General features: G+C 32.9%; 1 protein-coding gene across 1 annotated transcript; it reads right to left on the bottom strand.

The window, feature by feature from the left end:
• Window positions 1-3031: 3031 nt before the first annotated feature.
• Prp39 (pre-mRNA processing factor 39) lies at window positions 3032-16313 on the bottom strand. Its single transcript, XM_075291977.1, has 8 exons — window positions 16160-16313; window positions 15625-15731; window positions 14283-15210; window positions 13924-14156; window positions 13729-13854; window positions 9106-9380; window positions 6166-7416; window positions 3032-3756 (listed from the first exon to the last, which is right to left on the bottom strand). Exons 1-8 carry the CDS (start codon window positions 16209-16211, stop codon window positions 3495-3497), a joined length of 3234 nt encoding a protein of 1077 aa, XP_075148092.1. The 5' UTR covers window positions 16212-16313; the 3' UTR covers window positions 3032-3494.
• Window positions 16314-16532: the final 219 nt, after the last annotated feature.

Here is a 16532-nt window from a genome sequence, read left to right as displayed (position 1 = left end):
TTGCAGTCTATAGGGCTTTGCCCAAATAAATTTGACAAACATTCTTTTCCTCTGTTGGTTAAGCTACTCTTGTAGTTTAGTCAATGTATGGTTTTAAGCTGAAATAAAAAACAACAACAATGCTTAAAGAACAAAACCAACAATAACAAAACAAAACAAATGGAAAAAGAAGAGGAGGCACGCTCAAAATAAACCCAGCCATGTGAATTCAAATCGATGATTTGACAGTGGCATAGGAAAAGAGATATGTTTGTTTCGAATTTATTTCGGCAAAAGCCGGCTATCAATGTAAAACCTTTTTCCGGAGGGTTCAAGTGTGGTTTTTGTTGGGTTTAATAAACTGCCTGAATTTATTCTGATAATTGGTTGATAGTTTTGCTGCAAGTAGAGGATGCTGATGAGGAATGTGGTAATTCCGAAACGTGCGTCCATCCAACCATCTTGCAGTCTATAGGGCTTTGCCCAAATAAATTTGACAAACATTCTTTTCCTCTGTTGGTTAAGCTACTCTTGTAGTTTAGTCAATGTATGGTTTTAAGCTGAAATAAAAAACAACAACAATGCTTAAAGAACAAAACCAACAATAACAAAACAAAACAAATGGAAAAAGAAGAGGAGGCACGCTCAAAATAAACCCAGCCATGTGAATTCAAATCGATGATTTGACAGTGGCATAGGAAAAGAGATATGTTTGTTTCGAATTTATTTCGGCAAAAGCCGGCTATCAATGTAAAACCTTTTTTCGGAGGGTTCAAGTGTGGTTTTTGTTGGGTTTAATAAACTGCCTGAATTTATTCTGATAATTGGTTGATAGTTTTGCTGCAAGTAGAGGATGCTGATGAGGAATGTGGTAATTCCGAAACGTGCGTCCATCCAACCATCTTGCAGTCTATAGGGCTTTGCCCAAATAAATTTGACAAACATTCTTTTCCTCTGTTGGTTAAGCTACTCTTGTAGTTTAGTCAATGTATGGTTTTAAGCTGAAATAAAAAACAACAACAATGCTTAAAGAACAAAACCAACAATAACAAAACAAAACAAATGGAAAAAGAAGATGAGGCACGCTCAAAATAAACCCAGCCATGTGAATTCAAATCGATGATTTGACAGTGGCATAGGAAAAGAGATATGTTTGTTTCGAATTTATTTCGGCAAAAGCCGGCTATCAATGTAAAACCTTTTTTCGGAGGGTTCAAGTGTGGTTTTTGTTGGGTTTAATAAACTGCCTGAATTTATTCTGATAATTGGTTGATAGTTTTGCTGCAAGTAGAGGATGCTGATGAGGAATGTGGTAATTCCGAAACGTGCGTCCATCCAACCATCTTGCAGTCTATAGGGCTTTGCCCAAATAAATTTGACAAACATTCTTTTCCTCTGTTGGTTAAGCTACTCTTGTAGTTTAGTCAATGTATGGTTTTAAGCTGAAATAAAAAACAACAACAATGCTTAAAGAACAAAACCAACAATAACAAAACAAAACAAATTTTATTTCTATAGAAAATGTTGTCCAAATTTTATTTCAATAGAAAATTTTGTCCAAATTTTATTTCTACAGAAAATTTTGTCCAAATTTTATTTCTATAGAAAATTTTGTCAAAATTTTATTTCTATAGAAAATTTTGTCCAAATTTTATTTCTATAGAAAATTTTAAATTTTATTTCTCTAGATTTTTTTTTGTCAAAATTTTATTTCTATAGAGAATTTTTTCAAAAAATTATTTCTATAGAAAATTTTGACGAAAATGGACCAAAATCAACCAAATACCATTTGGTCCGACCATCGGACCAAATTTAATAATTAATAATTTTTTGGACCAATTTTGGTCCGATCGGACCAAAATGGCAACCCTGATAGCCAACATTGACTTGATGTTGGCTAAATTAATATCTACAAACTTCTCTTATTGTTAGGAACCCAGAATATAACTTGAATTACATACTTCAAGCCCTAACAATTCGCCACTTGTTTTCTTTAAATTATCATTTTTCTTGTCCTTATGTTACATGTATGTATGACTGTTAATCTTTTTGTTTCTCACATTTTTATTTGTATATATGTACTATGTCTATACTCATGTATTTGATCATTCGTATATCCATACATATTCTAACGGTCATACTTTGCCGCTACTTGCATTTTGACTTTCTGTATCAAAGTGGTTTGAACATTTTAAGGAATAAGATCTGTGTGCGTGCGGTATGGATTTTAATTTTAATGTAGGTTAGTCCACCCACCCTGCAACTTTGTGTGTTTTATTCCACCCCACTAAAGTAAAAAGTCCTCACTTAAGAGAGGCTAAATTGTTTGTCTGGATCATGGCAACTCCTATATTAACATAATTTTGTTGTTGTTCTAGAATCTTGGCAACCTAAAATTATAATCCGTAGGTTCATGTTGACTACCCACGAGAATTTTCCAATTTCATTAGCGTGCTTTGTCAATCAATCAATAAATGAATAACAATTTATGACTGTTTATTTATGAAAAGGAATGCATATTGTTTTGCCACTGTTCGCCACTAGAGGCGCTGTCGTATATTTTAAAATCTTCATCACACAAGGCTTGCGCTCTTCCCCAATGCTACCGAGGGCCACATTAATAAACACAGTGTTCGCATTAAGCTTATCCAGGATAACTGGTTTTATGTCTTCGCAATAATTTGCCATCATAATAAACTTCTCATATTCTTTTACACTCGATGGTGTGCTTTGTATTTCCTAAGGATATTTTCCTAAAATAAAAATGTGGGTTTCCTTGTTTTGATTTATTCGTTTACTGCTAGTAATTATAAATTTCGATGGTGTGCTTTGTATTTCCTAAGGATATTTTCCTAAAATAAAAATATGGGTTTCCTTGTTTTGGTTTATTCGTTTACTGCTAGTAATTATAAATTTTATTTTTTATTTTATTGATATTGATGCAAATGTTTCACACAAAAATAGAAATATATACTCAAAATATAAAATAGTTTACTCCGTTGCTGTTTTTGGTTTCTGAATTAAAAGAAAAACTAGTAACGAAAAAAAAAAATTAAGACAAAAATAAAAGATAGTTTTTATTACATAGGAAAAGAAGGTTAACATCCAAAATGCCAAATAATAACAATAATATTTCCATATCATAAAAATAGTTCCTGTTCTTTTTGGCAAACATTTTCCAAACATGTTTGTAGCTTTTGTTATAGGTATCGAAACATAAAACTAAATACAAAAAATGAAAGCAGGAAGAGGTTATTACAGTTGTTTTTATAGAAAGTCAAATGTAAATATATATAATATATATAAAATATTTGCAGCTTTTTTCTATTTTATTTGCTTCTAAATACTTCTCCGTAATAAACGGCAAATATTTTTCTGCTATCGTTTAATGGATTGGACTGATTAATTAATAAAAGAGAATATGCATGATCATAATTATTTAATAATTATTGTGTAGTAAAATATTACGACTATTGTTTATTATATATCATGATTATGTTTCAACCCAATTATGTTCAATAGTAATTTGTATAACCACTCCACTGACCATAACCACTGTATCCTGTATTGTATTGCCAGTGATTATAGTAACTATCATATGATGATTGTTGTTGAGGATATGAACTGCTATTTTGCTGACCGTAGTATGCTGTCGAGTTGCCAGAACCATAATTATAACCACTAGCAGCTCCAGAAGAACCATTATTGTAAGCCGCTGGAGCAGTGTTTCCTGCGGCAGAGGTGTGACCAGATAATTTTCGGCTGGGGCTTGATTCTCTGTAAAAAAGAAGAAAATTGATTCGTATGAAAGGCATATTGAAAATCTACTGAATTTGATTTTGAAATAAAATTTTGACAAAATTTCTATAGAAATAAAATTTTGACAAAACTCTCTATAGAAATAAAATTTTGACAAAAATTTCTATAGAAATAAAATTTTGACAAAATTTTCTAAAGAAAAAAATGTTGACAAAATTTTCTAAAGAAATAAAATTTTGACAAAATTTTCTAAAGAAATAAAATTTTGACAAACTTTTCTAAAGAAATAAACTTTTGACAAAATTTTCTAAAGAAATAAAATTTTGACAATATTTTCTAAAGAAATAAAATTTTGACAAATTTTGTGTCCCCGGTCTGACACATAGATGGCGTCGCTAGTATTAAATGCATATTATTTTTATATAGTACCAACCTTTAAATGATTCGTGTCAAAATATGTAAATCTGTAAGTCAATTAGTTTGTGAGATAGAGCGTCTTTTGTGAAGCAACTTTTGTTATTGTGAAAAAAATGGAAAAAAAGGAATTTCGTGTTTTGATAAAATACTGTTTTCTGAAGGGGAAAAATACAGTGGAAGCAAAACTTTGGCTTGATAATGAGTTTCCGGACTCTGCCCCAGGGAAATCAACAATAATTGATTGGTATGCAAAATTCAAGCGTGGTGAAATGAGCACGGAGGACGGCGAACGCAGTGGACGCCCGAAAGGGGTGGTTACCGACGAAAACATCAAAAAATACACAAAATGATTTGAATGGCCGTAAAATGAAGTTGATCGAGATAGCAGAGGCCTTAAAGATATCAAAGGAAAGTGTTGGTCATATCATTCATCAATATTTGGATATGCGGAAGCTCTGTGCAAAATGGGTGCCGCGCGAGCTCACATTTGACCAAAAACAACGTGTTGATGATTCTGAGCGGTGTTTGCAGCTGTTAACTCGTAATACACCCGAGTTTTTCCGTCGATATGTGACAACGGATGAAACATGGTTCCATCACTACACTCCTTAATCCAATCGACAGTCGGCTGAGTGGACAGCGACCGGTGAACCGTCTCCGAAGCTGGGAAAGACTCAAAAGTCCACTGGCAAAGTAATGGCCTCTGTTTTTGGGATGCGCATGGAATAATTTTTATCGATTATCTTGAGAAGGGAAAAACCATCAAAAGTGACTATTATATGGCGTTATTGGAGCGTTTGAAGGTCGAAATCGCGGCAAAACGGCCCCATATGAAAAAGAAAAAAGTGTTGTTCCACCAAGAAAAAAATTGGAAGGTCGTTATAATCGTTGTATCGCTCTTGAATGGAACTATGTTGAATAATAAAAACGAATTTTGACAAAAAAAATGTGTTTCCTATGTTAGACCGGGGTCTTATCAGCCAACCTGTTATTTAGTATGTATTTTAATTTAACTCCCTGTGCAAAATTTCACATAAATCGGACTACAACTTTGACCTCTGTGGTCATATGACGTAAAATCGGGCTAAAGATATATATGGGAGCTATATCTAAATCTGAACCGATTTCTTCCAAAATCAATAGGGTTCTATTCAGACCCAAAATAGGAACTTGCGCCAAATTTGAAGGCGTTTGGACTTAAACTACCTAGACCTAGACTTTGATCACAAAAATGTGTTCACAGACAGACGGACATGGCTAGATCGACTCAGGGACCCACCCTGACTTTTAATTTTTTAGATTTGTGGTAAAATTTTCTTCCAATTTTGGTAGATTATTTTTGGAACGAGTGGCAACCGTGTTCACATTACGGTGGAACCACTTAGAGAAGCTTTAATACACTTCGAGATGTGTTCGGTTGAAACTGGGATTGAACTCACAGTCGTATATAATATTTTAAAATTTGTAGAATTTTGCATTAAAAAAATATATTATTTATAATTATTTCAGAACAAAATTTTTAAAATTTAACCTAAATTTACCGTGGTTCGGAGCTGAACGAACATTCGAAATTTTATGATATATATGAAAAAATATGACCAATTGAATTTAAAAAAAAAAAATAATCAATTAAAAATTAGATTGGTTTAACAATCACAAACATTAATTGTTTCAATGTTTTTTGAACCAATTAATTTTTTATTTGACGTTGGAAATTGATACTACCATTTCCGTTATTGAAAAAATTTAATACAAACTTAATTGGATCAATTAATTTCGTGATAGATTTAAAAAAATTGCGTATTGACGTTAATAATATTAACTTTCGAGTTTAATCATGCCCACGGCTTCAGTCACATTAGCGATTTTAGACACCCTAATTTTTGTTTTCTTTATTTTTCGAATACGATTCTTTTCTTATTTTTGTTTTTATATCTCGTTTATATCGTATAGAAATTGCTCACATTGACATACATAACAATGGTAAATTTAATAAAAATATTAACTTACCGCTTCTTTTTGGCTTCGTTTGCCTTATTTAAAGCAAATTGAAGAGACCGTTGAGCTTCTTGCAATCCCTTAGCTGTACTACCAAAATCTTCTAGAAATTCCACCTTTCTTTGGGCAAACAAAACTTTTTGTTCAGGTTCAATATTTTCTCTTGCCATAAATCTGTCCATTATCAAAACGACTTCATCCTCATCAACTGTCGGTCGCTGCAAGGCTAGATCAATCATTTGTAAGGCTACACGTGTATTGGCATTATCTTTTTCAAGGGCTTGTCGCAAAACTCTTAGACCTCCCTCTAAATCGTGACAAATTTTATTTAAGAATCTGGCATATTTGATCGCTAAACTGCCTGCAATATTCTTATTTTTTGCAGTTGTTATGTAGTGTTCATACAATGTCTTGCACTTTTCATTATCACCGCGACGGCGTTCAATATTTATGCGTCTGTAGGCAATTTGCAAAAGGTTTGGGACTCTGTTCTCCAGATTTACCAAAATTTCAGCGGCCTTGTCGAAATTCGTTTGACACTCTTCGAATGCAGACCACATCAAATGTAAACTGGGTTTGTCTGGGTGATGAATTTCGCAAGCTCGACGATATACGTCACTTAATATTGCTGGTATTTCTGGCTCTTCCAGTATTGATTCCAAATAGCGTATCATTTTTAGCCAGAATTCATCGTACAGAGCGCATGCTATGAGACAACGTTCGAACAAAACCAAAATACGTTTTCGATCACCTTTTTCAATTTCAAAGTCAATGTAGTCTTTCCAGTTCTTCAACTGGCATCGTTCCAATGGTTTTACATGGAAGTAGGGTCGTTTAATACCCTCTTCAAATGTCCATCTGGCAGTAACTGCAGCCACAGTTGTTTTGTGTAGCTTACGTCTTATCGATATTACTTTATCCTTTATAGATGAGATTTCTTCTTCCGTCAATGTGGTTAAATCACTGAGATCATCTACAATGGCTTTCTTTTCTTCAACTGCCACAACAGCTTCATCGGTATCGACTGTCATAGGTTCCACATTGTTTTCTGGTTCTTTTTCCGATGTCTCATCATCATTTTTCTTTTCAATTTTCTCTTTTTCCTTGTCTTTTGTGGAATCATGATCTTTATCTTTCGAACTTGCGCGACGTGATTTTGTCTTGTTTGAGGATTTAGATTCTCGTAATTCAGTACGAATCTTAACTATTTCCTCAGGTTTTATCGTAGTGGTAATCGAATGTTGATTGATTAAATCCTGGAAGCTGTAAAAGGATAAAAGCAAATTTGAAAATATTTATAAAACATCTATTTGAAAAAGAGTAAAAATCACGTGGTGGACGTGGACATTTTAACATATAAATAATATTAGAAAATATAGTACCAAACATTTTCTATGGAGGAAAATTTTTCGAAATCCCAGACTTCTATCATAAATATAAATGAAATAGTATAAGTGCATACAAAAACACCACAATTTTTCCAATTAAAAATTTTAACTTTTACAAAATTTTAAGGGTCATACGTATGAAATATCGATAATTAAAGAATTCTTTCTCATAAAAAAAACAAAAGGTCCATTAAGATTTTCCTGGTGCTGTGTCCGGAAACTCCTCATCAAATTTTGTCTTCACCTTTATTGTTTCCTTCGTTCATTCATTGATTTTTGTCATTATTTTCACTGACTTGTGACACAGTGCAAATTCATACACGGGTGATAATACAGTTTTTAGTTGGAAATCAGATCGCGCGGAACCTTCTATGTACAGGGCTTTTTTTATTTTGCGCACGTCAAATGCAATTATTTCTTATAGGTCTATCTATATACAGTGGTGGCCACGAATTTAAGTCAGGTATATCTGCCAAACAATTTTGCGTTTTTTTCTAAAATCTTTGTTTTGCTTCAATCGCGAAAATGATAGTGTCAACCACAGTGTTAATCAGAAATTAAAATTATTTTTTGATTAAAAAATTATTTGATTTTTCTACACTTTCAATTTTTTAATTGGTTCAAAACTCAATTTTTTAAATTAGGTATTTATTAATAGTTATTATATATATAATTTTCTTGTAATTTTCATGCGATTAACATTTTTTAAATTGTTTGTATTTTAACCAAAATGTAATGATTTTAGTATGCATATAGAAGCTAATTATTTCCGAACAGAATTTCCAATTACATATGTTTTTATTTGGAAATATTTTTAAATTAATTTCCAATTTTAATTCGGATAATTAATATTTTAATTAAAAAAGTAAAAAAAAATCAATCATTTTCTTAATTTGTAATTTGATTAAAAAGTTAATTGTGTCAGTTAGTTTTTTAATTGATTAACTTTTCAACTTCAATCAAATTTTTAATTGGAAATATTATGGTGATATTTTTTTCTGCTTTTGTTTGCTATATGCATTTGGCAAGTTTTAATAATATTCGAGGGCTGAAATAAACAAACCAATATTTTTGGTTTTTCATTGATGGTTTTCTATTCTCATTCTCTAAACTTTATTATAGATATCACCCTATGAACAATCCTGTTTGTTTTAATATTTTTTATTAAATAAATAAATAATTGGATATAGGGGAAAATATGTTACTTAAAAAAGGAATTAAACCTCTTTGACCAAGTAAATAATGTAAAATATCCGAAATAAGAGGGCCCAAAAATCTTCAAGTCTCATATTTTCCATAACATATACAATTTATATTTCACAAAGGATATACACGACTTGAGAAAAATGTTTTTACACATGCCAGTTACTTGTTATAAAAATTAGTCTTTATTGAATATTGTACATTGTTTTAAACTCAAAGAATTTGCAATAATAATAGTAACAAAAGTTACACAGGTACTAATAGAATCGACATCATCATCCTATATATATTTTGCATTAAATGTTTTTGTAATATTTCACTTGGAAAATTTTGTGTAACAATTATACATTTTTTTACTTACTTATCAAAGTGTCCGCTATAACCTTGTGTTGGTATAGCCAGCAATCGATCATAGATGTTAACCATATTTTGATAACGTTTGCCTTCATTTTCCCATTTCAAATAGGCATCCCACAATTTGTCCGAACGAAATTCTAGACCACATGCATTGACAGCTCGTTCAAATTGTGATCGTATATACTCTTCGTCTTCTGGCTGTGTCGTTTTAACATGAGATAAATAATGTATCCATAAATCCACCGATAAAGGTATTGACTCCAAGCCACGCTCGAAAACCTAAAGTTTATGTGATTCGAAATTTGTATTGTTGTGGATTGTGCAATTTAACGTTGGAAATAGGAAAGAAACCAAAAAGAGAAGAAGAGATTTTTGACATATGTTTAGTGGGGAATGTACTTCACAGATACTTAACTGTTTGCAATTGGCTTTTTTTTGGGTTGGTGGTTTTAACACAGACAAATCAACTTGCGAATATGAATATATATATATGTATATACGTGTATGTGTGTTTGTGTGCACGGTATGGGATAATAGGATTATATTAAATGTAGGTAAGACTAAATGATAGGTAAATTCATCTGAAAATATAATTTTTAAGAGAAGCCAAGCTCCATCGAAGAATCAGAGGCCTACATATAATTTGACGCCAAGCCAACGCCAAGTAGAGTTGTCTTCCCGTTCAGATAAAAAATCTCATCATCAAAACTTTCTACCTTGCATACCGTTGTCATTGGTAGAAAGGTTTAAGTCTTACATGACGTAGGTGTCGGATGTCAAAAATAATTTATTTAAGCGAATTATTAAATTAATCACTTGTTCGAGTGTCTGCTGAAAATATTGCTACTAGTCGGACTTTTATTCTATAAATAAAAAAACTAAGAGAGAGGGAGCTTCAAACACGTTTAAAATGCAATCCAAAGCAGTACCGATAGTGTGGAAAATACCAATAATCACTATTCTTTCACCACGGGGATTGGCTACATTGAAGACGGGCGAAGTTATCATGAATTTAAGGGCTAATCACCACTTCATCCTTTCCAAGCTGCTAAACAACAACCATACAACATACCATTTACCCATTCCATGGAGATCATATTAATGAATCGCAATAATTTATTTTATTTGGTTTTTAACCATTTCGACCCCGAATTTTTATAGGTATTGATACTTTTTTTACTTTTAATTAGGTTGAAGTCATTTAAGAAGCGTCTAGCCAAAATTTCGGGTCACCACTCCCATTCGTTTAGGCGGTAGAGAATGTTGCCTGTGGCAACTTTGGGCAATTGTGACTACAAAATAGTTTGTTTTGTAATGATAGACGTATTACGTTTTATTGGATTTTTTTTTTTTTTTAAGTTTTTTGTTATTTTACAGTAAATATATACTTAGATGCGCGCGTGAGTGGAATTTCAATCACGTTCAAACACATTCACGAAGAAATATTTGTATTCACACACGCCATGTGGATAGGAATTCACGGTCACGAAATGAAAAGTCATACTCGCGCACGCTCACACATGAACAACGTTTATGCCTCACGCATAAATGGTCTTTCTGAATGTTGTAATCAAGAAAAAAAGATTCAAAAAGTAGTATTTTCGAACCTTTTCAAAATTTGACTTCGATTTGGGGTTAAAATCGGTACATTGGCATTCGGCCAAAAATTGATAATTGGCCTTCGGCGTGATGAGGACCAAAATAATAAACTGAAGCTGAAGTTATTTTTGTTTTTATAATTTTTTAGAAGCTTTGGTTTGGTTTCAAGAAAATTTCAGCTGGTTTCAAGAGCATTTTAATTTGAATAATAATGTTTTGATGCATGTTCTTAAATTAATCTAGAAATTATAAATTTTTCGTAAAAGATAGAATTATTTAGAAGTAAAAATAAAATCGAATTTTCATTTTCTAAAGAATAATTCTGTATGGACGATATTATGTCAAATAATAGAATTTTTAATGCTGAAAGTCCTTAAACTCGAGAAGAGTAGTTTAAAACATAAACTGAACTACATGTTTGTTAAATAAAAAAACTTTTAAAAAAATAGTAAAGCTATCGAAACTTATGTCATGATACATTTCAAAAGAATACGCTTCGACCGGATTTTGCCTTTTCTGGCGAATATCGTTTTGGCAAAAAAATACGCTTCGGTCGAAATCTACTGTCCTACGTATCCCTTTTATAACCAAACAAATACTTGATAAATATGATAGTATAATTTTTCATACACAATATATGCTCTACACATTACATATTCTCGGAGTCAGAATAAAACGATTTACATCACATTTAGAAGGCGATTTCAAAATTTCACGAAATGTCGACTTTGACCAGCGTCAAAGTTCGGCTGAAATCAAAACTCGATTAGTCCGTTGAAGGCAATTTTCAAAAACATAAAAAGTAGATTCTCGAATTTGGAATTCATTGTTTTTGGAATTGATTTTCTTTTAGACCCATAATGTCAGGTTAGATTAGAGACAGCCCGATATTTCAGGCTCATTTAGACTATTCAGTCCATTGTAGTACCACAGTGGCGAACTTCTCTCCTATCGTTGAGTGCTGCCCGATTCTATGTTAAGCTCAATGACAAGGGACCTCCTTTTTATGGCCGAGTCCGAACGGCGTTCCACATTGCAGTGAAAACACTTAGAGAAGCTTTGAAACACTCAGAAATGTCACCAGCATTACTGAGGTGGGATAATCCACCGCTGAAAAACTTTTTGGTGTTTGGTCGAAAATGGGTTTGAATCCACGACCCTGTGTATGGAAGGCGGGCATGCTAACCATTGCATCACGGTGGCTCCCACCATAATTATAGTTCACATCGTTTCAGATTGTGCTGTTATAGCCCGCATGTGTATAGACACAGTTTATCGAAGGAGTTTAAATTGTAGAGATAAAGTTGGAGTTTATTTCAACTTGATATTGATCGAGAAACTGATTTGCATTATAATCTGTTTATAGTACATCGCATTATGCATTGCTGTAATACTGATCAATCTGTTAATTCGGAAGCCCAATTGACCTGAAGCTTCGTTAAATCCATGAATTAGTATTCAAATGATATATTGATATTATCTGTGCGACGACGAAGTTGGTATAGAGCCACCGGTCTTGACATATCCACCAGTATCAAACTGACATGTCCAAGTTTTTTTAGCTTAAATTTTAAATTATTAAAGATTTTATGCAGCAGATCCTTCTTATAAAAATCTATAGTGAACATTTTGGGGGAATGTTTATCGGGTTCGGCCTTCACTGTTCGTACTTCTATTCGCCTAAATGTTGCTCGAAAGTACAGGTCGTAATTTCCAAGTCGATACGATAAATACACTTCTGCTTATTAAAGAAGGGTATTTATGCTACCCCTGGATGTTTTTTACGTATACAATTTTTGAAGAAAAAAAAAAACACATTTTTTTGGGTGGTAGATGATCGATGTTGGTACAACTCTACAAAAGTATGGATATACAGTGCACTTGATCATCTTGCTAAGTCATGATTCAATCATTAATATTCTTTTTATTCATTTGCGCTTATTGACAGATAGATATGATATTGAGATTTTAACGTTAAAAGTCTTTTAGTGGACTTTAGTCACCAACAAAAGCCGCTTAGCCAACTCGGCCTAAATCAAAATTTTTTGGTCAATAAGTCAAGAGTCGATTTGTGGAACTTGAAGCTAACACAAATTTGAATTTCCCACTCTTTTTTGACAAAAAGTCGATTAGTTGAAAGGTCTTTTTTTAGACTTTTGTATCCCTAAAATGGATCTTGGACCTTTTGATGGATATTTGCATTTCCAGTTACCTATTGTTCTTTAAATATATTTTCAGATTACAATTACCAATCAAAGTAAATTTCAAAAATATAAATATAATGGGATTAATGGGAGGATATACACATTGAGTTGATGACTGCACAACACAAAACACACATAGATTTCAGCCCTATCATATTGTCTTAGTTTAAACTGATGTGCTTTCGATGACAATTTAATTATTCTACTTATATGCAAATATACAATAATAAATACAGACTAACTTAATTATTTCGAAAGCATAAACTTCCAAAAAGGATTTGTATTTGTTACTAGTAGATACAAATAAGATATTTCATTGTATACTCCATTTGTACTTACGCCTGAATGGTGTTTTGGAATACATATACATATTTTTTTCAATTAAACCATAAACACAAACTATTTGAATTTACGTTTTAATACGACAGTTAATGACAGACATTACATCAAATTGTGTAAATTAGAAATAAAGAGGAAAAATTAAAGCCAAACGTGCAGTTTCTATGCATTCGAAGTTTAAAGGAAAAAATTAATAAATTAAAATTTTAAACACCGCTTTCCCATTCCCTTCGTAACTCTTTCCGCCCAGTATAGAGGATTGGTGTCCATTGTAGCCATAAAACCGAAACTGAACAACTGGAAGTATTCCCGATCACCTCGGCTTGTTATTGTTGAAAGTTTCGTTTTGAAGGTTTGTTTTTTTTTTTTTTTGTTTTATTTTTATTTAATGAATATTTTATTTTTATTAATTTATAATAAATTTCATTATGAAAAATACAACGTATTTCAAAAAATGCATTTGTTTGTATTCGTATGGTACTCACCGCGTTGCAGTTCGCCTTTATACCCTTACGTTTCTCATAGTCAGCGTATTTACGCCAATAGCCATAACAATAGGGATAGTGCTTTAAGAAAGCGTCATAAGCCTCACGGGCTGCTTCAGCATCAGACTAAGAAAAAGTATTTATTTACATATATAATAAACTTTCGTAAAATTTTCTTTTAAACAAAATTCTTACCTCATTGTCTACATACTGAAGTAGATAAGTCCAACCGGTAAAATCAGCAGGATCTGTCTTTACAGCTCGCCAATATTTCTCAAGGTCTGGCAATTTTTTGCGTTCTTTTTCCTTATCTTTTTCACGTTCCTTTTCTTTTTCTTTGTCTTTATGTGTATTCGAACTACTGTTGCTCTCTTTATCTTTATCACGTTCTTTTTCCTTGCGCATCTCTTTGTCTTTATTTTCGGATTCTGGAAAATAAGAAATATATTTCAATATTCCATATGTCTATCCATAACATATAAATGTAAAAAACTAATTTTTAATGCCAATTGATATTCTGAATCAAGTACAATTTTTTTCCTCATAAATCTTACCATCAATTTTAGCCTTCTTTTCTGTTGGTGCTGACGAATCATTACTCTCACTTGTTGGACTCATTGGATTGTACTGCTCGTCTTTTTTACTAGCATCCACTTCTTCATCATTCTTAACATCATCAGTTTCATCATTAGCTTTACGCTTTTTGCCGGATGCTGAATTCGCTTGGGATGGTGACGGACTACGTTTATCGGCTCCTGTGGGCAACTCATCTTCGGAAATAACTTCAGCGTCAGGTGGCAATTCGGCACGCTGTGGTGCTGGTAATTCTTCATCGGATACTTCCTCAGCGTCATTAATTTCTGGCTTTGTGGGAAGAGGTAGTTCATCTTCGGATATAATTTCTGTATTTTGTATGGTGGCATCGCTTATATCACCTCCGGAAATGGGAATGTCACTTACAATCGCTGGTTCAGAAAGAGAATCTTCCGAGTCCATCTTTTCGCAATTATCCACGATATCATCATGATTATTTACTTTTGCTTCAAAGTTTTCCTTCTCTGAATCACCTCCCCCCACAGAGGGCAAACTATTTGCATTGTCTCCTGCCAATGAAGCCAGCAAAGAATTTTCTTGGGCGTTTTGTTGATTGTCTTCTGTAATATTTTTCTCATTTTCTGCATGGTCACCCACATCTTCAGATGTCTCAGAGTGTCCACCTTCGGGACCAAATGGAAACGATGAAGATTTATCATCCAAATTTGCTTCAGATATTACATTCGCATTATCTTCTCCCGATATTTCATCCGGTTCTTCTTCTGCTGTTACCACCGTCTGCTGAACTTGCGATTGACTTTGCTCTTCTTCGTTGTCCAATGAAACAACACCGTGAGCTGCTTCTGCCATCATTTCCTCTATAAAATTTGTTTGTTCTGCAACTGATTGTACCTCTTCTTCATGAACTTCTTCTGACATTTCGATCACCTACAAATACAACCCAAACGGTACTACATTAGATTAATGTTTTTTTATGCTTCACTCAGCTTAAATCGCCTTCATAATCAGATGGCCCTTGCAAAAAATCATTCGGAATCCTTTTATACCTCGCGCAATTGGGTTGACATTCAGGATTCCTCATAAGCACATTGAACAACGCCACATGTGCTTAAATATGAATGCAATCATTTCATCATATGAATAAACATTTATACAAAATGCTAAACCAAATATCAAATTCTTTGTGACTGGAAACATAAAGGCTTTAAAAATCTATTTTTAATACTCATAGTCGATAATGTAAAGAACTAAGGGTAAATTTCATTTGGCTGGCATTTTAACGCGCCTATTATACACAAACGTACTATGAAAAAGCATAAACATGTGCATATATATACTAACCTCTTGCTGCTCCTGCTGAGCCTTTTTTGACCTTCTTGTAGCTCTGGCAGGCGATGCTACCGGCTGTGTTGTTGTGGATGTCCGCCTTCCTGAACGTGTGCGTCGACCTTAAAAAATGATTATTATGAGGTATTTTTTTTTTCGAAACGTATACATAGCAACCCTCAAACTCGTGTAAATAGATGTAATAGTATGTAAAACAGAGGATTGTTCAAAGGGTAAAAAATTAGTATTTCGACTAAAAAATACGACATTCGAAATACGTGATCCTCCTTATGTACGATTACTGTATAGTACTATAAAAAGTACAAGCAATTGATAATTAGTACACTATACACTATATCGGGTCAGCAAGGGATTTATTTTATTTACGATACACATACAAATATACATGCATACACATTCGTTTATAGAGGGTTTCCAAATATCGTATGTACCCAAATGAAAATTACTTTTAGAATGTAGACGAAGAACAAAACAAATAATGTGCCCTTAATAACAAAAAAGTTTACTAATTTTTTATCCAAAAACTTACCTGGATTAGGATTTTCATCATTTTCCAAAACGTTGTTTTCTGTAGACGCCATTTTTATGCAATCGGCGTGTTTGATAGTGCTGGGAAAGTAACGAGTATTTTGACAAATGTCTTTTACTATCGGAGTTCAGAGCCGAAACTGTAAATTTTCACGCTGCTATCGATTTTCGATATATCATCCTAGTACGGCGTTAAGACGACAAATACATATGCGCCGTCCAGACTATAAGTTTATCCGGACGACTGTGTTATACTACGCTCGCACTTGACACGAAATCTCGCTATTTAATACCAAAATCTCTTTACAAATCTCAAGTGTTCGGGTTGGCAAAATAACAAGTTTTGGTAGATTTGAGGATTTAACAGCTGTTTG

The sequence above is a fragment of the Haematobia irritans genome, chromosome 1 (genome assembly GCF_050003625.1).
Source record: "Haematobia irritans isolate KBUSLIRL chromosome 1, ASM5000362v1, whole genome shotgun sequence".
Classification (NCBI taxonomy): Eukaryota; Metazoa; Arthropoda; class Insecta; order Diptera; family Muscidae; genus Haematobia; species Haematobia irritans.
The sequence above is the reverse complement of the archived record's forward strand: the minus strand, read 5'-3'. Positions and strand labels throughout refer to the sequence as shown.